The sequence below is a fragment of the Somniosus microcephalus genome, chromosome 4 (assembly GCF_052327205.1).
Source record: "Somniosus microcephalus isolate GS21.2 chromosome 4, FLI_Smic_1.0, whole genome shotgun sequence".
In the NCBI taxonomy this organism is placed as follows: Eukaryota; Metazoa; Chordata; class Chondrichthyes; order Squaliformes; family Somniosidae; genus Somniosus; species Somniosus microcephalus.
The window spans coordinates 98,457,496-98,475,057 of NC_140990.1; the positions used below are offsets into that span (position 1 = coordinate 98,457,496).

Consider the following 17,562-nt stretch of genomic DNA (forward strand, 5'->3'; position numbering starts at 1 on the left):
AGAGAGAAAACCAGGAACTACAGGCCAGTTAGCCTGACATCAGTTGTTGGGAAAATGCTGGAATCCTTTATTAAGCAAGTGGTAACAGGGCACTTAGAAAATGATTCAGCAGAGTCAACATGGTTTTATGAAAGGGAAATCGTGTTTAACAAATTTATTGATTTTTTTGAGGATGTAACTAACGGTAGATAAAGGGGAACCAGTGGATGTAGTATATTTGGATTTCCAAAAAGCATTCAGTAAGGTGCCACATAAAAGGTTGCTACGCAAGATAAGTGCTCATGGGGTTAGGGCCAATATATTGGCATGGATGGATAGAGGATTGGATAACGGACAGAAAACAGAGAATAGGGATAAATGGGTCATTTTCCGTTTGGCAGGCTGTAACTAGTGGGGTGCTGCAAGGATCAGTGCTGGGGCCTCAGCTATTTACAATCTATATCAATGACTTCGATGAAGGGACCGAGTGTAATGTATCCAAGTTTGATGACGATACAAAGCTAGGTGGGACAGTAAGAGCCTGCAAAGGGATATAGACAGGTTAAGTGAGTGGGCAAGAAGGTGTCAGATGGAATATAATGTGGAGAAACGTGAAGTTATCCACTTCGGTAGGAAGAACAGAAAAACAGACTTTTTTAAATAGTGAGATACGATTAAATCTTGGTGTTCAGAGATATATAGGTGTCCTCATACAGGAAACACAGAGAGTTAGCATGTGGGAACAGCAAACAATTAGGAAGGCAAATGGCATGTTGGCCTTTATTGAAAGGGGGTTGGAGTACAAGTGTAAGGCAGTCTTGCTGCAATTGTACAGGGCTTTGGTGAGACCACACCTGGAGTACTGGGCACAGTTTTGGTCTCCTTATCTAAGGAAGGATATACTTGCCTTGGAGGCGGTACAACGAAGGTTGACTAGATTGATTCCTGGGATGAGAGGGCTGTCCTATGATGAGAGATTGTCTAGAATGGGCCTATACTCTCTGGAGTTTAGAAGAATGAGAGGTGATCTCATTGAAAGATACACGATTCTGAAGGGGATTGACAGGGTAGATGCTGAGAGGTTGTTTCCCCTGGCTGGAGTGTCTAGAACTAGGGGGCATAGTCTCAGGATAAGGGGTCGGCCTTTTAAGACTGAGATGAGGAGGAATTTCTTCACTCAGAGGGTTGTGAATCTTTGGAATTCTCTGCCCCAGAGGGCTGTGAATGCTGAGTCTTTGAGTATATTCAAGGCTGAGATCGATAGATTTTTGGACTCTAGGAGAATCAAGGAATATGGAGATCAGGCGGGAAAGTGGAATTGAGGTCGAAGATCAGCCATGATCTTATTGAATGGTGGAGCAGGCTCGAGGGGCCGTATGGTCGACTCCTGCTCCTAATTCTTATACTGTTGAGGCAAGGCTGACGCCTCACGAAAAGTTGGAGAGACTTGGGCTTTACAGCCTAAAAAGGAGACTCCTAAGATGCTGATCCTATGGCGGTTTCTGAGATTTTGGTGTGAGCCGTGGACCAGTGGTCACATTCTCCCTCCTTAGTCAGACGTTCGTGGCTCAAGCTCCTCCTCCAGAGACTTGAGCTCACAATCCAGGCTGACACACCAGAGCCAGTACTGAGGGAGCGCTGCACTGTTGGAGGGGCCGCATTTTTTTTCGGATGAGACGTCAAATCGAGCCCTCTGAGGTGGCACTAGAAGATTCCCCCCGGCCACTGTTGGAAGAAGAGTGGGGGAGTCCTGGGCCAGCATTTGTCCCACAGCCAATATCAGTTTTTAAAAAAACACACACAGATCCTGGCATGCATTTTATTGCTGTTAGTGGGATCTTGCTGCGCGCAAATTGGCTGCCGCGTTTCCCGACGTTACAGTGACCGCATTTCAAAAAGTACTTCATGGGCTGTAAAGCACTTTGGGACGTTCTGAGTTGGTGAAAGGGCTGATATGAATGTAAATCCCATTCCTTTCTATAATAAATGGTGTGGAAAAGGTTCATCTCTAATGCTACTTTAAATTAGAGTCATAGAGTTATACAGCACAGAAAGAGGCCCTTCGGCCCATCGTGTTCACGCCGGCCATCAAGCCCTGTCTATTCTAATCCCATTTTCCAGCACTTGGTCCGTAGCCTTGTATGCTGTGGCGTTTCAAGTGCTCATCTAAATGCTTCTTGAATGTTGTGAGGGTTCCTGCCTCTACCACCCTTTCAGGCAGTGAGTTCCAGATTCCAACCACCCTCTGGGTGAAAACGTTTTTCCTCAAATCCCCTCTAAACCTCCTGCCCCTTACCTTGAGATTATGCCCCCTGGTTATTGACCCCTCTACTAATGGGGAAAAGTTCCTTTCTATCTACCCTATCTATGCCCCTCATCATTTTGTGCACCTCAATCAGGTTCCCCCTCAGCCTTCTCTGCTCTAAGGAAAACAACCCCAGCCTGTCCAGTCTCTCTTCATAGCTGAGGCGCTCCAGCCCAGGTAACATCCTGGTGAATCTCCTCTACACGCTCTCCAATGCAATAGTGTGGTGACAATTAAACAGTGCCTAGTCGCACATGGGGACACAGTTCAAACTAGGAAAAGGTAACTAGGACTGATCTCAGGAGGTGATTCTTCACGCAGAGAGTGATGGACTCGAACAGAGAGGTGGAGGCAAAAACCCTGGAATCATTTAAAAGGATAACCAGATGCAGCGATGGGGGAAAAGCATAGATTTGTTCAGCAGGGAAGAACTAAGATGGGCTGAATGGCCTCCCTCCCCCCCTGTAAGTATCTCATGCCCTGCTGAGTGTTGGCAGCATTTTCGGGTTTGTGTTTCCCGTTCCCACCAGATGCAGTTCTTTACAGTTCGCTTCAGGTATCGCACCAGCCTGGGTCTAAACACCCCCCCCCCCGCGCCCCCGCTCCCCCCGTTGCACCAAGGTAACAGTGTCAGCCGTGGCTCAGTGGGCAGCACCTTCGCCTCTGACTCAGAAGGTTGTGGGTTCAGGGACTTGAACGCATAAATCTAGGCTGACACTCCAGTGCGGTGCTGAGGGAGCGCTGCACTGTCGGAGGTGCCGTCTTTCGGATGAGACGTTAAACCGAGGCCCCGTCTGCTCTCTCAGGTGGACGTAAAAGATCCCACGGGCACTATTTCGAAGAAGAGCAGGGGAGTTATCCCCGGTGTCCTGGGGTCATAATCAACATAACAAAAACAGATTATCTGGTCATTATCACATTGCTGTTTGTGGCAGCTTGCTGTGCGCAAATTGGCAGCCGCGTTTCCTACATTACACTTCACTTAAAAAAAAAAGTACCTCTGTAAAGTGCTTTGGGACATCCAGTGGATGTGAAAGGCGCTATATAAATGCAAGTCTTTCTTTCTTAAGGCAGGTAGATGGAGTTAAGATACAGATCAGCCTTGAGCTAATTGAGTGGCAGAACAGGCTGGAGGGGCTGAATGGCCTCCTCCTGTTCCTGTGATCCTAACTGCTTGAATGACAGCCTCTCCAACGCTCCCACTCCTAGGATTGCCCTGAGTATCGCCAGGAATTGAAGATAATTGAAGACACTGCTGCAAGCAAACCAGGAAAGAAATCTTAGGGCGTTTTTATACAAATGTGTTTCTTTTTCATTTTCTCTGAACACTTTTGTTTGTTCATTATAAAAATATTGGAGAGGGGGGGAAAAAAGACTGTTTGACTGACAGACCACAATCAGGTAACAAACCGTGCGCTGTGCGGGTGGATGTGGCGAGAGGTCATGTGATAGGGCCCTGGTGAGACCACACCTGGAGCATTGTGCACAGTTTTGGTCTCCTTACCTAAGGAAGGATATACTTGTCATAGAGGGAGTGCAACGAAGGCTCACCAGACTGATTCCTGGGATGAGGGGATTGTCCTCTGAGGAGAGATTGAGTAGACTAGGCCTATATTCTCTAGAGTTTAGAAGAATGAGAGGGGATCTCATTGAAACGTACAAAATTCTTACAGGGCTTGACAGGGTAGATGCGGGGAGGATGTTTCCCGTAGCTGGGGAGTCCAGAACGAGGGGTCACAGACTCAGAATAAGGGGTCGGCCATTTAGGCCTGAGAGGAGGAGAAATTTCTTCATTCAGAGGGTGGTGAATCTTTGGAATTCTCTACCCCAGAGGGCTGTGGAGGCTCAGTTGTTGAATATATTCAAGACAGAGATCGATAGATTTTTGAATATTAAGGGAATCAAGGGATATGGGGATAGTGCAGGAAAGTGGAGATGAGGTAGAAGATCAGCCATGATCTTATTGAATGGCGGAGCTGGCTCGAGGGGCCGAATGGCCTACTCCTGCTCCTAATGCTTATGTATTACATCCAAACAGAGTTGGCAACCCAATCTGGGACTGGGAACAAGCTCCATCCCAGCCGCACCGCACCCCCCCCCCCCCCCCCGACCCTTCAAAAAACGTCTGAGTCCCACAGAGACTCCTTGAATGGGTATAGAGAAGATTCCAACTGCGTGCCGCATTCTGGGTGAGAGAATGGCCATTAGAACCCCTGACTGGCTGCGGGTAACCGGGTCCCTCTCCTCTGATTGTGGGTCAGAGAAGCACGCGCAAGCCCCGGGTTCCATCATCAGGCCCATCTCCAACCTTCCTTTCCTTTCCAAAGTCCTTGAACGTGTTGTCGCCCCCCCCCCAAAATCCGTGCCCATCTTTCCCACAACTCCGTGTCTGAATCCCTCCAATCAGGTTTCCGCCCCTGCCACAGCACCGAAACGGCTCTCATCAAAGGCACAGATGACATCCGGTGTGACTGTTACCGTGGTAAACTATCCCTCCTCATCCTTCTCGACCTGTCTGCAGCCTTTGACACGGTCGACCACTCCATCCTCCTCCAACGCCTCTCCACCGTCGTCCAGCTGGGTGGGACTGCACTCAACTGGTTCCATTCTAATCTATCTAATCGAAGCCAGAGAATCACCTGCAATGGCTTTTCTACCCGCTCCCGCACATGTCCCTCCTATTTCTCACCTACATGTTGTCCTCGGCAACATCATCCGAAAACACGACGTCAGCTTCCACATGTATGCTGACGACACCCAGCTCTACCTCACCACCACCTCTCTCGACCCCTCCACTGTCTCTGATTTGACACCCTGCTTATCCGACATCCAGTCCTGGATGAGCAGAAATTTCCTCCAACTAAATATTGTCTTCAGTCCCCGCCACAATCTCCGTTCCCTAGCCACCGACTCCATCCCCCTCCCTGGCATCTGTCTGAGGCTGAACCACACGCTTAGAGTCATAGAGTTATACAGCACAGAAAGAGACCCTTCGGCCCATCGTGTCCGCGCACTTTGTCCGTAGCATAGAAACATAGAAGATAGGAGCGGGAGTAGGCCATTCGGCCCCTCGAGCCTGCTCCGCCATTCAATGTGATCATGGCTGATCATCCAATTTCAGTACCCGGTCCCTGCTTTCTCTCCATACCCCTTGATCCCTTTAGCCTGAAGAAATATATCCAACTCCTTCTTGAATATATTTAATGAATTGGCCTCTACCGACTTCTGTGGTAGAGAATTCCACAGGTTCACCACTCTGGGTGAAGAAATTCCTCCTCATTTGTGTCCGAAATGGCTTACCCCTTATCCTTAGACTGTGACCCCTGGTTCTGACTCCCCGACCATCGGGAACATCCTTCCTGCATCTAGTCTGTCCAGTCCTGTCAGAATTTCAATAAGATCCCCTCTCATTCTTCTAAACTCCAGCGAGTACAAGCCCAATCGTCCCAATCTCTCCTCATACATTATTCCTGCCATCCCAGGTATCAGCTGGTGAATCTTAGCTGAACTCCTTCCATGGCAAGAACATCCTTCCTCAGATAAGGCGACCAAAATTGCACACAATACTTAAGATGTGGTCTCACCAAGGCCCTGTACAACTGCAGCAAGACATCCTTGTTCCTGTACTCAAACCCTTTCGCTACGAAGGCCAACATACCATTTGCCTTCTTAACCACCTGCTGCACCTGCATGCTTACCTTCAGCGACTGGTGCACAAGGACACCCAGGTCTCGTTGCACTTCCCCTTCTCCCAATCTATTGCCATTCAGATAATAATCTGCCTTCCTGTTTTTGCCACCAAAGTGGATAACCTCACATTTATCCACGTTATATTGCATCTGCCATGTTTTTGCCCAATCACCCAACCTATCCAAATCATCCTGGAGTTTCTCGGCATCCTCCTCACAGCACACACTCCCACCCAGCTTTGTGTCGTCTGCAAATTTGGAGATATTACATCTAGTTTCCTTGTCTAGATCATTAATATATATTGTGAATAGCTGGGGTCCAAGGACCAATCCCTGCGGTACCCCACTAGTCACTGCCTACCACTCGGAAAAAGACCCGTTTATTCCAACTCTTTGCTTTCTGTCTGCCAACCAATTCTCTATCCAAGTCACTACCTTGCCCCCAATCCCAAGTGCCTTAACCTTACACGCTAATCTCTTATGCGGGACCTTATCGAAAGCCTTCTGAAAGTCCAAATACACCACATCCTCAAAAAATTCCAGTAGATTAGTCAAGCACGATTTACCTTTTGTAAATCCATGTTGACTTTGTCCGATCCTGTCACTGTTTTCCAAGTGCTCTGCTATTACATCTTTTATAATGGACTCTAGCATTTTCCCCACAACCGATGTCAGACTTACTGGTCTGTAATTCCCCGTTTTCTCTTTACCACCTTTTTTGAATAGTGGGGTAACATTAGCTACCCTCCAATCCATGGGTACTGTTCCAGATTCCATCGAATGTTGGAAGATGATCAGCAATGCATCTACTATTTCTAGGGCCACTTCCTTAAGTACCCTAGGATGTAGATTATCAGGCCCTGGGGATTTATCGGCCTTCAATCCCATCAATTTCCCTAACCCATTTCCCTACAAATACTGATTTCTTTCAGTTCCTCCCTTTCATCAGACCCTATGTTCCCCGACATCTCTGGGAGGTTATTTGTGTCCTCCGTTGTGAAGACAGAACCAAAATATGTATTTAATTGGTCTGCCATTTCTTTGTTCCCCATTATAAATTCCCCTGATTCTGACTGCAAGGGACCTACGCTTGACTTCACCAATCTTTTTCTCTTCACATATCTATAAAAGCTTTTACAGTCAGTTTTTATGTTCCTTGCAAGCTTACTCTCATATTCAATTTTCCCCTTAATTAATCCCTTTGTCCTCCTTTGTTGAATCCTAAACTGCTCCCAATCCTCAGGTTTACTGCTTTTTCTGGCCAATTTATATGTCCTCTCCTTGGATCTTATGCTATCCCTAATTTCCCTTGTTAGCCACGGTTGAGTCACCTTTTTTTATTTTTATGCCAAACTGGGATGAACAAATTCTGTAGTTCATCCATGCGGTCTTTGAATGTTTGCCATTGCCTATCCACTGTCAACCCTTTGAGTGACATTCCTGTGGTAAACCACTAATCTGCCTGTACAGAACATGTCTGGGCATGCCTCAGCTGGCTCCGCCCCTGGCCCAGGTATAAAGGTGATTGACCTCCAGTCCCCCTGGCTTTAAGGATCGGTCTACCAGCAGAGGCATGCTCGTATTCTTTTGTTAATAAAAGCCTACTTGTTATAAGTTTAACTCTTAGTCTTCTGGGGTTATTGATGGCGCATCAATTCCCCAATCAATTCTACCCAAATCGCGCCTCAGACCATTGTAGTTTCCTTTATTTAAATTCAGGACCCTAGTCTCTGAGTCAACTACTTCATTCTCCATCTTGATGAAGAATTCGATCATATTATGATCGCTCCGACCCAAGGGGCCTCGTACAACAAGATTGCTAATTAATCCTTTCTCGTTACATAATACCCAGTCTAAGATGGCCTGATCTCTGGTTGGTTCCTCAACATATTGGTCCAGGAAACCATCCCGTAAACACTCCAGGAATTCCTGCTCCACAGTATTGTTACTAATTTGGTTAGCCCAATCTCTATGTAGATTAAAGTCATCCATGATGACTGCTGTGCCCTTATTGCACGCTTCTCTAATTTCCCTTTTAATGCCATCCCCAACCTCCGCATTACTGTTTGGAGGTCTATATACCACTCCCACTAACGTTTTCTGCCCCTTGGTATTTCTCAGTTCTACCCATACAGATTCCACATCATCAAAGCTAATATCCTTCCTTACAATTGTGTTAATCCCTTCTTTAACCAGCAATGCTACCCCACCTTCCTTTCCTTTTTGCCTATCTTTCCTGAATATTGAATACCCCTGGATGTTGAGTTCCCAGCCTTGGCCACCCTGGAGCCATGTTTCCGTAATCCCAATCAAATCATATTCGTTTACCTCTATTTGCACAGCTAATTCATCCACCTTATTACGAATGCTCCTCGCATTAAGACACAAGGCCTTCAGGCTTGTTTTTTTAACGCTCTTAGACCTATTAGAATTATTATTTACTGTGGCCATGTTTGATTTAAACCGTTGATTTCTCTGACTGCCACTTTTGTTTTTTGTGGTGTATGTGCCTTTAAGAGCCCCAGGTGTGCGTAATGCCGGTAATTGCCACTTGGGCTATATAAGCCTGTGTATTGTGTATATCCTTTAGAACCCCCCCCCCAGACTTGCTTAGTAAATACCTATGAACCAACTCCTGTCTTCAGTGTCTTTATCTACACACGGACACTACAGTGGCGACGAAGTAGAAATGGACTTACCTGCAATTCGGCAGCACCTCAAGGACATCGATTCCTCCAGCATCCAGAAGACTCAAGGAAGTAATAGAAACTGTGGTTTCACCAGCTGGCCAAGCTGGTGGCAGGTACTGCGCTAATCCTTCCTGGGCGTCAGACTGGGGCTCCAGCGGCGGGCTCTACAGCTGAGACAGGCAGCGAAATCGGAGGCAAGCAATAACGGACTGGGAGGGTGCACTCGAGAGACGGCCGGCGCGGCAAGCAGGTCAGCATTTAGACCTCCGTCGGGAACGAGTCTCCAACAGTGAATAAACGGAAACCACAGTAAAACAGCGTTGTTATCGGTAGCAGCGGCGGGAAAGCGCAGGAAGCGCCATATCGTTGATACAGAAAAAAAAAGCGCGGGAAGCGCCATATCTTTTTTTGAAATGCCTAAGTCTGGCAATATTGATGCTTTTGATAACGAAACAGAGCCTAACTTTGGCAATATTGATGTTTTTGATAACAAGATAGAGGATTGGACCACATATGTAGAAAGAGTGGAGGTGTTTTGCACCGCAAATGGAATAGAAGATGAAAAAAAAGCTTCAGTGCTTCTGGATCTAATGGGCGCAGAAACATACAAGCTGTTACGCAACTTAATCACTCCAGCCGAACCGATGGACAAGAATTTTGAGGAGATTGTTGATACCCTACACTGCCAATTTGAGGCAGGACTGGCAGATTCTCTGCAAGACAAATTCATCTGCGATCCCCTAAGTGTAGAAACACAAAAAAAGGTATCTTCTGGAAAAGATTTAACACTGGACAAGGCTTTCAGTGCAATAGGAGCGGCAAAGATACAGCAAAGGCCACAGGACTTCGGCACACATGAAATGACACGGGGTTTCGAGAGATGTTATCGCTGCGGCAGATCCAACCATGACCAGAGGGATTGCTGGTTCAAAGAAAAAGCATGCAGGCGATGCGGAAAGATGGGACACATTCCACGTGTATGCCGATCTGAAAATAAAAAATCCACTAACGGGAAAAGAATCAATAAGGAAAAGCACAGAAAGGTACAAATGATGACGGACAGTAGCTCCAAAGACCAGAAGAGCGATAGCGACTCCGGGAACAAGAGACTAAGCTCTCTCAAATTACATAATGTAATTGCCAATGAAGATTACCAGACCATTTGGGTTACCCTCATAATAGCAGGGTCCCCAGTTAAAATGGAGCTAGATACAGGATCAGCTCTAACCGTAATAAATCGACGAGATTACGAGAGGCTATTTTCGCATATACCTCTAAAAGACACATCCATTATCTTAAAAACATATACGGGGCAGAAAGTATACCCCAAAGGAAAAATAAAGGTGCCTGTGGTATACAACGGCAAAGAAATACAAAAGTTGTATTTATACATTCTACAAGATGGTGGTCCACCGTTGTTGGGACGTGAATGGATAAGGAAGATACGTTTAGACTGGCACTCCATTCAGGCACTGACGGTGACCAGTAAGGAAAAAAACAATGATGACATTGTGGTAAACCACGTTCACTATCGTATCACTGTTAGTAGTTAGCACTGTTCACCACTGTTCGTTATAACTGTATCACTGACCACTATTGTATCACGGTACGAGGTCGCCTCTTGCCACACTGCTATACCTGGGATGACCACCGCCGACTCCGCCTTGGCTCCACCCACCAGGCCAGGTATAAAGGTGAGCGACTGACTGGTATTCCTCCTGCTTGGATCGGATCACCCACGAGAGTGGGCTCTGTTATTTAGTCAATAAAAACCTTTAGTCACCTTCGTAACTCTTCGCCTTTTATTGGAGGAATTGATAGGTATATCAATTTTATTGACTAAATTTAATGATGTCCGACAACGAGTCACAACCGGCGGAGGAGCCACCAGCGCAGCTCCCAGGAGCACAGCCACACCAGCCAGCTTGGCTGCGAGCCCTCAGACCGCCGTACCTGGACCTGAACCCACGAGCAGCAAACTCAGCCGCAGACTTTAAACACTGGCTGGTCTGCTTCGAATCATACCTGAGAGAATCCAGCGTCCCTCAGGCATCCAAACTAAGTGTCCTGCAGGCGCAACTGAGCCCGAGAGTATACACTCTCATCGAGGACATGACTACCTACAAGACCGCCATCAACCTGCTGAAACAGAAGTACCGGACCCCGGTAAACTACATGTACGCTAGGCACCTCCTAAGATCACGGCCGCAACAGCCAGGAGAATCAGTAGCCGAATTCTCACAGGCGCTATATGCACTCGCCAGGAACTGTGACTTTAAATCGGTGTCGGCAGCCGAAAATACTGAAGATAATATCCGCGACGCATTCCTGAAAGGCCTACGGTCCGAGTACTCACGGCAAAGACTGCTGGAAGCTAAAGACCTCAGCATGGAAAAAGCTGAAGCCCTCGCTATCTCCCTGGAAGTGGCCCACCAAGATCAGGAAGCATTCACCAGGTACTGCTCGCGACCCTGGGACTCGGGCCCGACCCCTACCACAGCACCCTTCCCAGCGCCGCCCCCGGGACCTACCTCTGCGTCGGCGTCCCGGACCCGACCGGCCCCGCCACCCCCCGGCACCGGCCCCGACATCGGGCATCCGCGATCGGGCCGCCGGCTGTTTTTTTTGTGGCCAGGAGAAGCACCCGAGGTCGCGCTGCCCAGCCAAGAACTCCACATGCAGAACCTGCCTGAAGAAAGGCCACTTCTCCAAGGCCTGCAGGAGCGGATCCTCAGAGGCCAGCAGTGCCGCATGCGAACTATGGGGGCGGCCATCTTCGTTTAGGGCAACTGAGGCCAGCATCCCCACACATGAGTCATGGGGGCGGCCATCTTTGATTAAGGCAACCGACCCCAATAGTGCCTCATGTGAGCTACGGGGGCAGCCATCTTCTCCGTCATTTTGCCCTACCTCGTGGGAGACGCCATTTTACTCACCACGCCCGACCGCCTCGCCCGCAGATGACAACAACTCGCTCAGCTACACACTAGCTTCCGTCACCCTGGACCAAGCCCGCCCGCACCATCTGTCCAAGTCAATGATGGACATCAAAGTGAACGGCCACGCCACGACCTGCCTGTTCGACAGCGGAAGCACGGAGAGCTTCATCCACCCAGACACGGTGAGCCACTACTCCCTCTCTGTCCTACCAACGCGCAGCCGAATCTCGATGGCATCGAGGTCCCACGCCACGGACATCAGCGGCTACTGTGTCGTGACCCTGTCGGTTAAGGGCACGGAGTATAAAAACTTTAAACTCCTCGTCCTCCCCCATCTCTGCGCTGCCGTCCTACTAGGGCTGGACTTCCAATCCCACCTCCAAAGCGTAACCCTAGCATACGGTGGACCCCTCCCCCCACTCACAGTCAACAACCAGCAAACATTAAACCGCCCACCGCGTAACACCTGCAGCCTCTCCACCCTCAAGGTCCCGCCACCCTCTCTGTTTGCTAACCTTACCCCTGACTGCAAACCCGTTGCTACCAAGAGCAGGCGGTATAGCGCCGGGGACAGAGCCTTCATTAGCTCTGAGGTGCGGCGCCTCCTGAAAGAGGGCATTATCGAGGGGAGCAGCAGCCCCTGGCGTGCCCAGGTCGTAGTCGTAAAGACCGGCGATAAAAACCGCCTGGTCATCGACTACAGCCAGACCATAAACAGATATACCCAGCTGGACGCATACCCCCTCCCCCGCATATCTGACATGGTCAATCAGATTGCACAGTATAAAGTATTCTCGACCATCGACCTGAAGTCGGCCTACCACCAACTCCCTATCCACCCTGAGGACCGCCAGTATACCGCCTTCGAGGCGAATGGGCGCCTATACCACTTCCTTAGGGTCCCCTTCGGTGTCACTAATGGGGTCTCGGTCTTCCAAAGGGAGATGGACCAGATGGTTGACCAGAACGAACTGCAGGCTACATTCCCCTACCTAGATAACGTCACTATCTGCGGCCGCGACCGGCAGGAACATGACGCGAATCTGGAGAAATTCCTCCGTACGGCCCAACGGCTGAACCTCACCTACAATAAGGAGAAATGCGTGTTTAACACCACACGCCTTGCCATCCTCGGCTGCGTAGTGGAGAACGGAATCATCGGCCCCGACCCAGAAAGAATGCGCCCCCTCATGGAGCTACCCCTCCCCCACTGCCCTAAAGCACTTAGGAGAACCCTGGGGCTTTTCGCCTACTATGCCCAATGGGTACCCAATTACGCGGACAAAGCCAGACCCCTCCTGAAAGCCACTTCCTTCCCCCTCACGGAGGAGGCGTGCGCGGCCTTCTCCCTCATTAAGGGAGACATAGCCAAGGCCACGATGCACGCAGTGGACGAGTCCATCCCCTTCCAGGTGGAGAGCGACGCATCCGACTTCGCCTTAGCCGCCACCCTAAACCAGGAGGGGAGGCCAGTGGCCTTCTTCTCAAGGACCCTACAGGGCCCCGAGATCCGACATTCGTCGGTCGAGAAAGAGGCCCAGGCGATCGTGGAGGCAGTACGGCGCTGGAGGCACTACCTGGCAGGCAAACGATTTACCCTCCTCACCGACCAGCGTTCGGTGGCTTTCATGTTTAATAACAAGCTGAAGGGCAAAATCAAGAATGACAAGATTTTGAGATGGAGAATCGAGCTCTCCACCTACGATTATGAGATCTTGTACCGGCCAGGCAAGCTGAACGAATCCCCTGATGCCCTTTCACGAATGACATGCGCCAGCGCGCATATCGATAGGCTTCAGACCCTCCACGACCAGCTCTGCCACCCCGGAGTCACCAGACTCTACCATTTCATTAAGGCCCGCAACCTGACCTACTCCATCGAGGAGGTCAGGACCATGACCAGGAACTGCCAGACCTGTGCGGAGTGCAAACCGCACTTCTATAGGCCGGACCGAGCAAGCCTGATCAAGGCCACCCGCCCCTTCGAGCGCCTGAGCATCGACTTTAAGGGGCCCCTCCCGTCCTCTGACCGTAATGTGTACTTCCTCAACATCGTTGATGAGTACTCCCGTTTCCCCTTTGCCTTCCCCTGCCCCGACATGACCAGTAGCACGGTCATCAAGTGCCTGAATGCCCTCTTCGCCTTGTTCGGGTTCCCGAACTATATACACAGCGACCGGGGCTCCTCCTTCATGAGCGAGGAACTCCGGCAATTCCTCCTAGAGAGAGGTATTGCAGCAAGCAGGACCACCAGCTACAACCCCAGAGGTAACGGTCAGGTGGAAAGAGAGAACGCGACGGTATGGAAGGCCGTCCTCTTAGCCTTAAAGTCTAAGGGCCTCCCAACCTCCCGCTGGCAAGAAGTCCTCCCGACAGCGCTGCACTCCATCCGGTCATTACTTTGCACGGCCACTAACACCACCCCCCATGAACGAATGTTCGTTTTCCCCAGGAAGTCGACTACGGGAACCACTCTACCAACCTGGCTGACCGCCCCGGGGCCGGTCTGGCTGCGGAAACACGTGAGGGCCCATAAAACGGACCCCCTGGTCGAGAGGGTGAACCTCCTGCACGCCAACCCCCAGTACGCCTACGTGGCGTACCCAGACGGGCGGGAGGACACTGTCTCCCTACGAGACCTCGCACCCTCAGCCGATCCGGAAACACCGCCACCACCCCCCCCAACCCCAGCCCAGGTAGACGGCATGCCGGAACCCCACGAGCCCTCGCCGACCACGCAAACACCAGCATCAACACCGGATAAGGCACCAGCACCGGATAAGGCAACACCACCGCTGCGGCGATCGGAGAGGCTTACGAAGCCTCCGGACAGACTGACCTACCAGAATTGGTAGTACACTTCACCCCGCCGGACTTAATTCTAAACAAGGGGTGAATGTGGTAAACCACGTTCACTATCGTATCACTGTTAGTAGTTAGCACTGTTCACCACTGTTCGTTATAACTGTATCACTGACCACTATTGTATCACGGTACGAGGTCGCCTCTTGCCACACTGCTATACCTGGGATGACCACCGCCGACTCCGCCTTGGCTCCACCCACCAGGCCAGGTATAAAGGTGAGCGACTGACTGGTATTCCTCCTGCTTGGATCGGATCACCCACGAGAGTGGGCTCTGTTATTTAGTCAATAAAAACCTTTAGTCACCTTCGTAACTCTTCGCCTTTTATTGGAGGAATTGATAGGTATATCAGACATCATACCTGAACGATTAAAAGACATCTTGGCCAACGCCAAAGAAGTGTTTCAAGAGAAACTAGGAACCTTGAAAGGCATCACCGCCTCAATAAAAGTGAAAGATGCAGCAATTCCAAAAATTTTTAAGGCAAGACCGGTGCCATACGCAATACGTCCGGCAGTCGAGGCAGAGCTGGAGAATTTGGAAAAGGCAGGCGTATTATCCAAAATAGATTGGAGCGAATGGGCAACACCCATCGTTCCAGTCATGAAAAAAGCATTGAAAAATAACTCTGAGGAACAGAGAAAAATTCGCATCTGTGGGGACTTTAAGGTGACTGTAAACCCGATCCTTCACACGGTACAGTATCCTCTTCCGAGGATAGAAGATATTTTCGCCTCACTATCCGGAGGAAAACGTTTCACAAAAATTGACTTGGCACAGGCATATCTACAGATGGAGGTTGAGGAGACCTCTAAAAAGTATCTCACAATAAACACACACAAAGGCCTGTACCAGTACAATCGACTGGTTTTTGGAGTAGCATCAGCTCCAGCTATCTGGCAAAGAGCTATGGAGCAAGTCCTGCAAGGGATTCCGGGGACTCAGTGTTACCTAGACGACATCCTTATAACAGGAGAAAACGACAACGAGCACCTTGCCAATTTGGAGCAGGTGCTCACTAGGCTGAAAGAACGGGGCCTACGAGCAAATCGCCCCAAGTGCGAATTTTTCCAAAATCAGATATCATATTGTGGCCACATAATTAATAAGGAAGGGTTGCATAAGTCACCTGAAAAAATTGAAGCAGTTATAAAAGCCCCAGCACCTGAAAATGTTTCACAATTGAGGTCATTCCTGGGATTAATAAATTACTATCATAAATTTTTACCGAACTTATCAACTATTCTACACCCTCTTAATGATCTTCTACACACAGGAGTGATTTGGAAATGGAACGAAGACTGTAAACGTGCCTTCCATAAATGTAAAGACTTAATCACATCCGAGAAAGTTTTGGCTCATTACAACCCATCACTACCAATCAGACTGGCGTGCGATGCATCCCCTTATGGCATAGGAGCGGTATTGTCCCATAGATTCCCTGATGGCTCGGAACGGCCGATAGCTTTTGCGTCACGCTCATTGAACTCAGCTGAGCGTAACTATTCCCAGATAGACAGGGAAGCACTCAGCCTGGTATGGGGAGTGAAGAAATTCAACCATTACCTACACGGACAAAAATTTACCTTGCTGACTGACCATCAACCCCTCATCTCCATATTCAACCCTAAGAAGGGTGTCCCCATTATGACGGCACAAAGACTACAGAGGTGGTCCCTTTTTCTAGGGGCACACCAATACAACATTGAATACAAAGGGTCAAAACAGCATGGGAATGCTGACGGTTTATCGCGCCTGCCGTTGCCAACGATAGAAGAGGCACCTACAGTAGACCCAGTAGAGATATTCCACTCTACCATAGTGGAATGTCTACCGGTGACAAATTCTGCCATTGAAAGGGAGACCAGAAATGACCCTACTCTCTCACGGGTCTACGATTTAACAATGAAGGGATGGCCAGCACATGGCGAACCACTGTTGCCAGCATTCTCGCAAAGAAGAGAACAGCTGTCAGTGTGCCGAGGAACCTTGATGTGTGGATCCAGAGTGGCGATTCCACCCAAACTCCAGGATAAAGTGCTAAAGGAGCTTCACGAGGGGCATCTGGGTGGAGTGAAAATGAAGAACCTAGCTAGGGCGTTTGTATGGTGGCCAGGTATTGATGGAGACATCGAAGACATGACCAAGAGCTGCCTAGGATGCCAGAAAGTCCAAAATGTTCCGCCACAGGCCCCTCTACATCCATGGGAGTGGCCCTCATCTCCCTGGCAAAGGGTGCACATCGACTTTGCTGGTCCATTTATGGACTCAATGTTCTTAATCGCAGTTGATGCACACTCCAAGTGGCCGGAGGTAATAAAGATGTCCTCCACCACCACGGAAAAAACCATCACAGTATTAAGGACCATATTTGCCAGGAATGGGCTGCCGGAACAGATATGTTCTGATAATGGACCGCAATTTGTGTCCGAAGAATTCAGAAAGTTCTTAAAGAACAATGGGGTAAAGCACTACACGTCCGCCCCATACCATCCCGCCACCAATGGATTGGCTGAAAGGTTTGTCCAGACCTTTAAGAAGGCCATAAAGGCCATGGGTAATGAAGACATAAAACTTCAGCACAAGGTGGATAACTTCTTATTTGCATATAGGAATGCAACACATATGGTTACAAACCAAACTCCCGCCATGATGTTCTACAATAGAAACCTAAGATGCCGGCTGGATTTGGTCAAGCCCAACATCCGAAGGGACGTGGAGAACCGGCAGTTTCAGGGCATGAATGAAAGGCCAACTAGGGCCTTCCAGATAGGCCAACCGGTTTTGGCCCGGGACTACCTTCCGAGAAATGGCAGCCTGGAACTATCTGCACACGACTAGGACCACTGATGTATACCGTGGACATTGGAGAAAGCATAATAAGGCGCCATGCTGACCAAATCATCAAGTCATCCGAAAAGGGACAACCTACACCACCACGCTATACATCTAACGATGAAGTAGAGATACCCATATCTACCTCCGATCCGGTGATACTGGAACCCGATGAACCCGACACTGGCCTTCAAGCCGAATCAGCCTTGCCAGAAGAACCTACTACACCACCAGAAACTACTACACCCCCGAGGCATTAT

General features: G+C 49.3%; 1 protein-coding gene and 1 pseudogene across 1 annotated transcript in view; one reads left to right on the plus strand and one right to left on the minus strand.

The window, feature by feature from the left end:
• Positions 1-17,562, minus strand: part of LOC147119564 (uncharacterized) — a 124,943-nt pseudogene that overhangs the window by 21,245 nt on the left and 86,136 nt on the right.
• The window catches only part of LOC147119566 (uncharacterized), a 36,981-nt gene continuing 21,957 nt past the window's right edge, over positions 2,539-17,562 (plus strand). The window contains exon 1 of the mRNA XM_085983651.1: positions 2,539-2,566. Within this exon, the coding sequence (XP_085839777.1) occupies positions 2,539-2,566 (28 nt within the window). The remainder of the gene's footprint in view (positions 2,567-17,562) is intronic.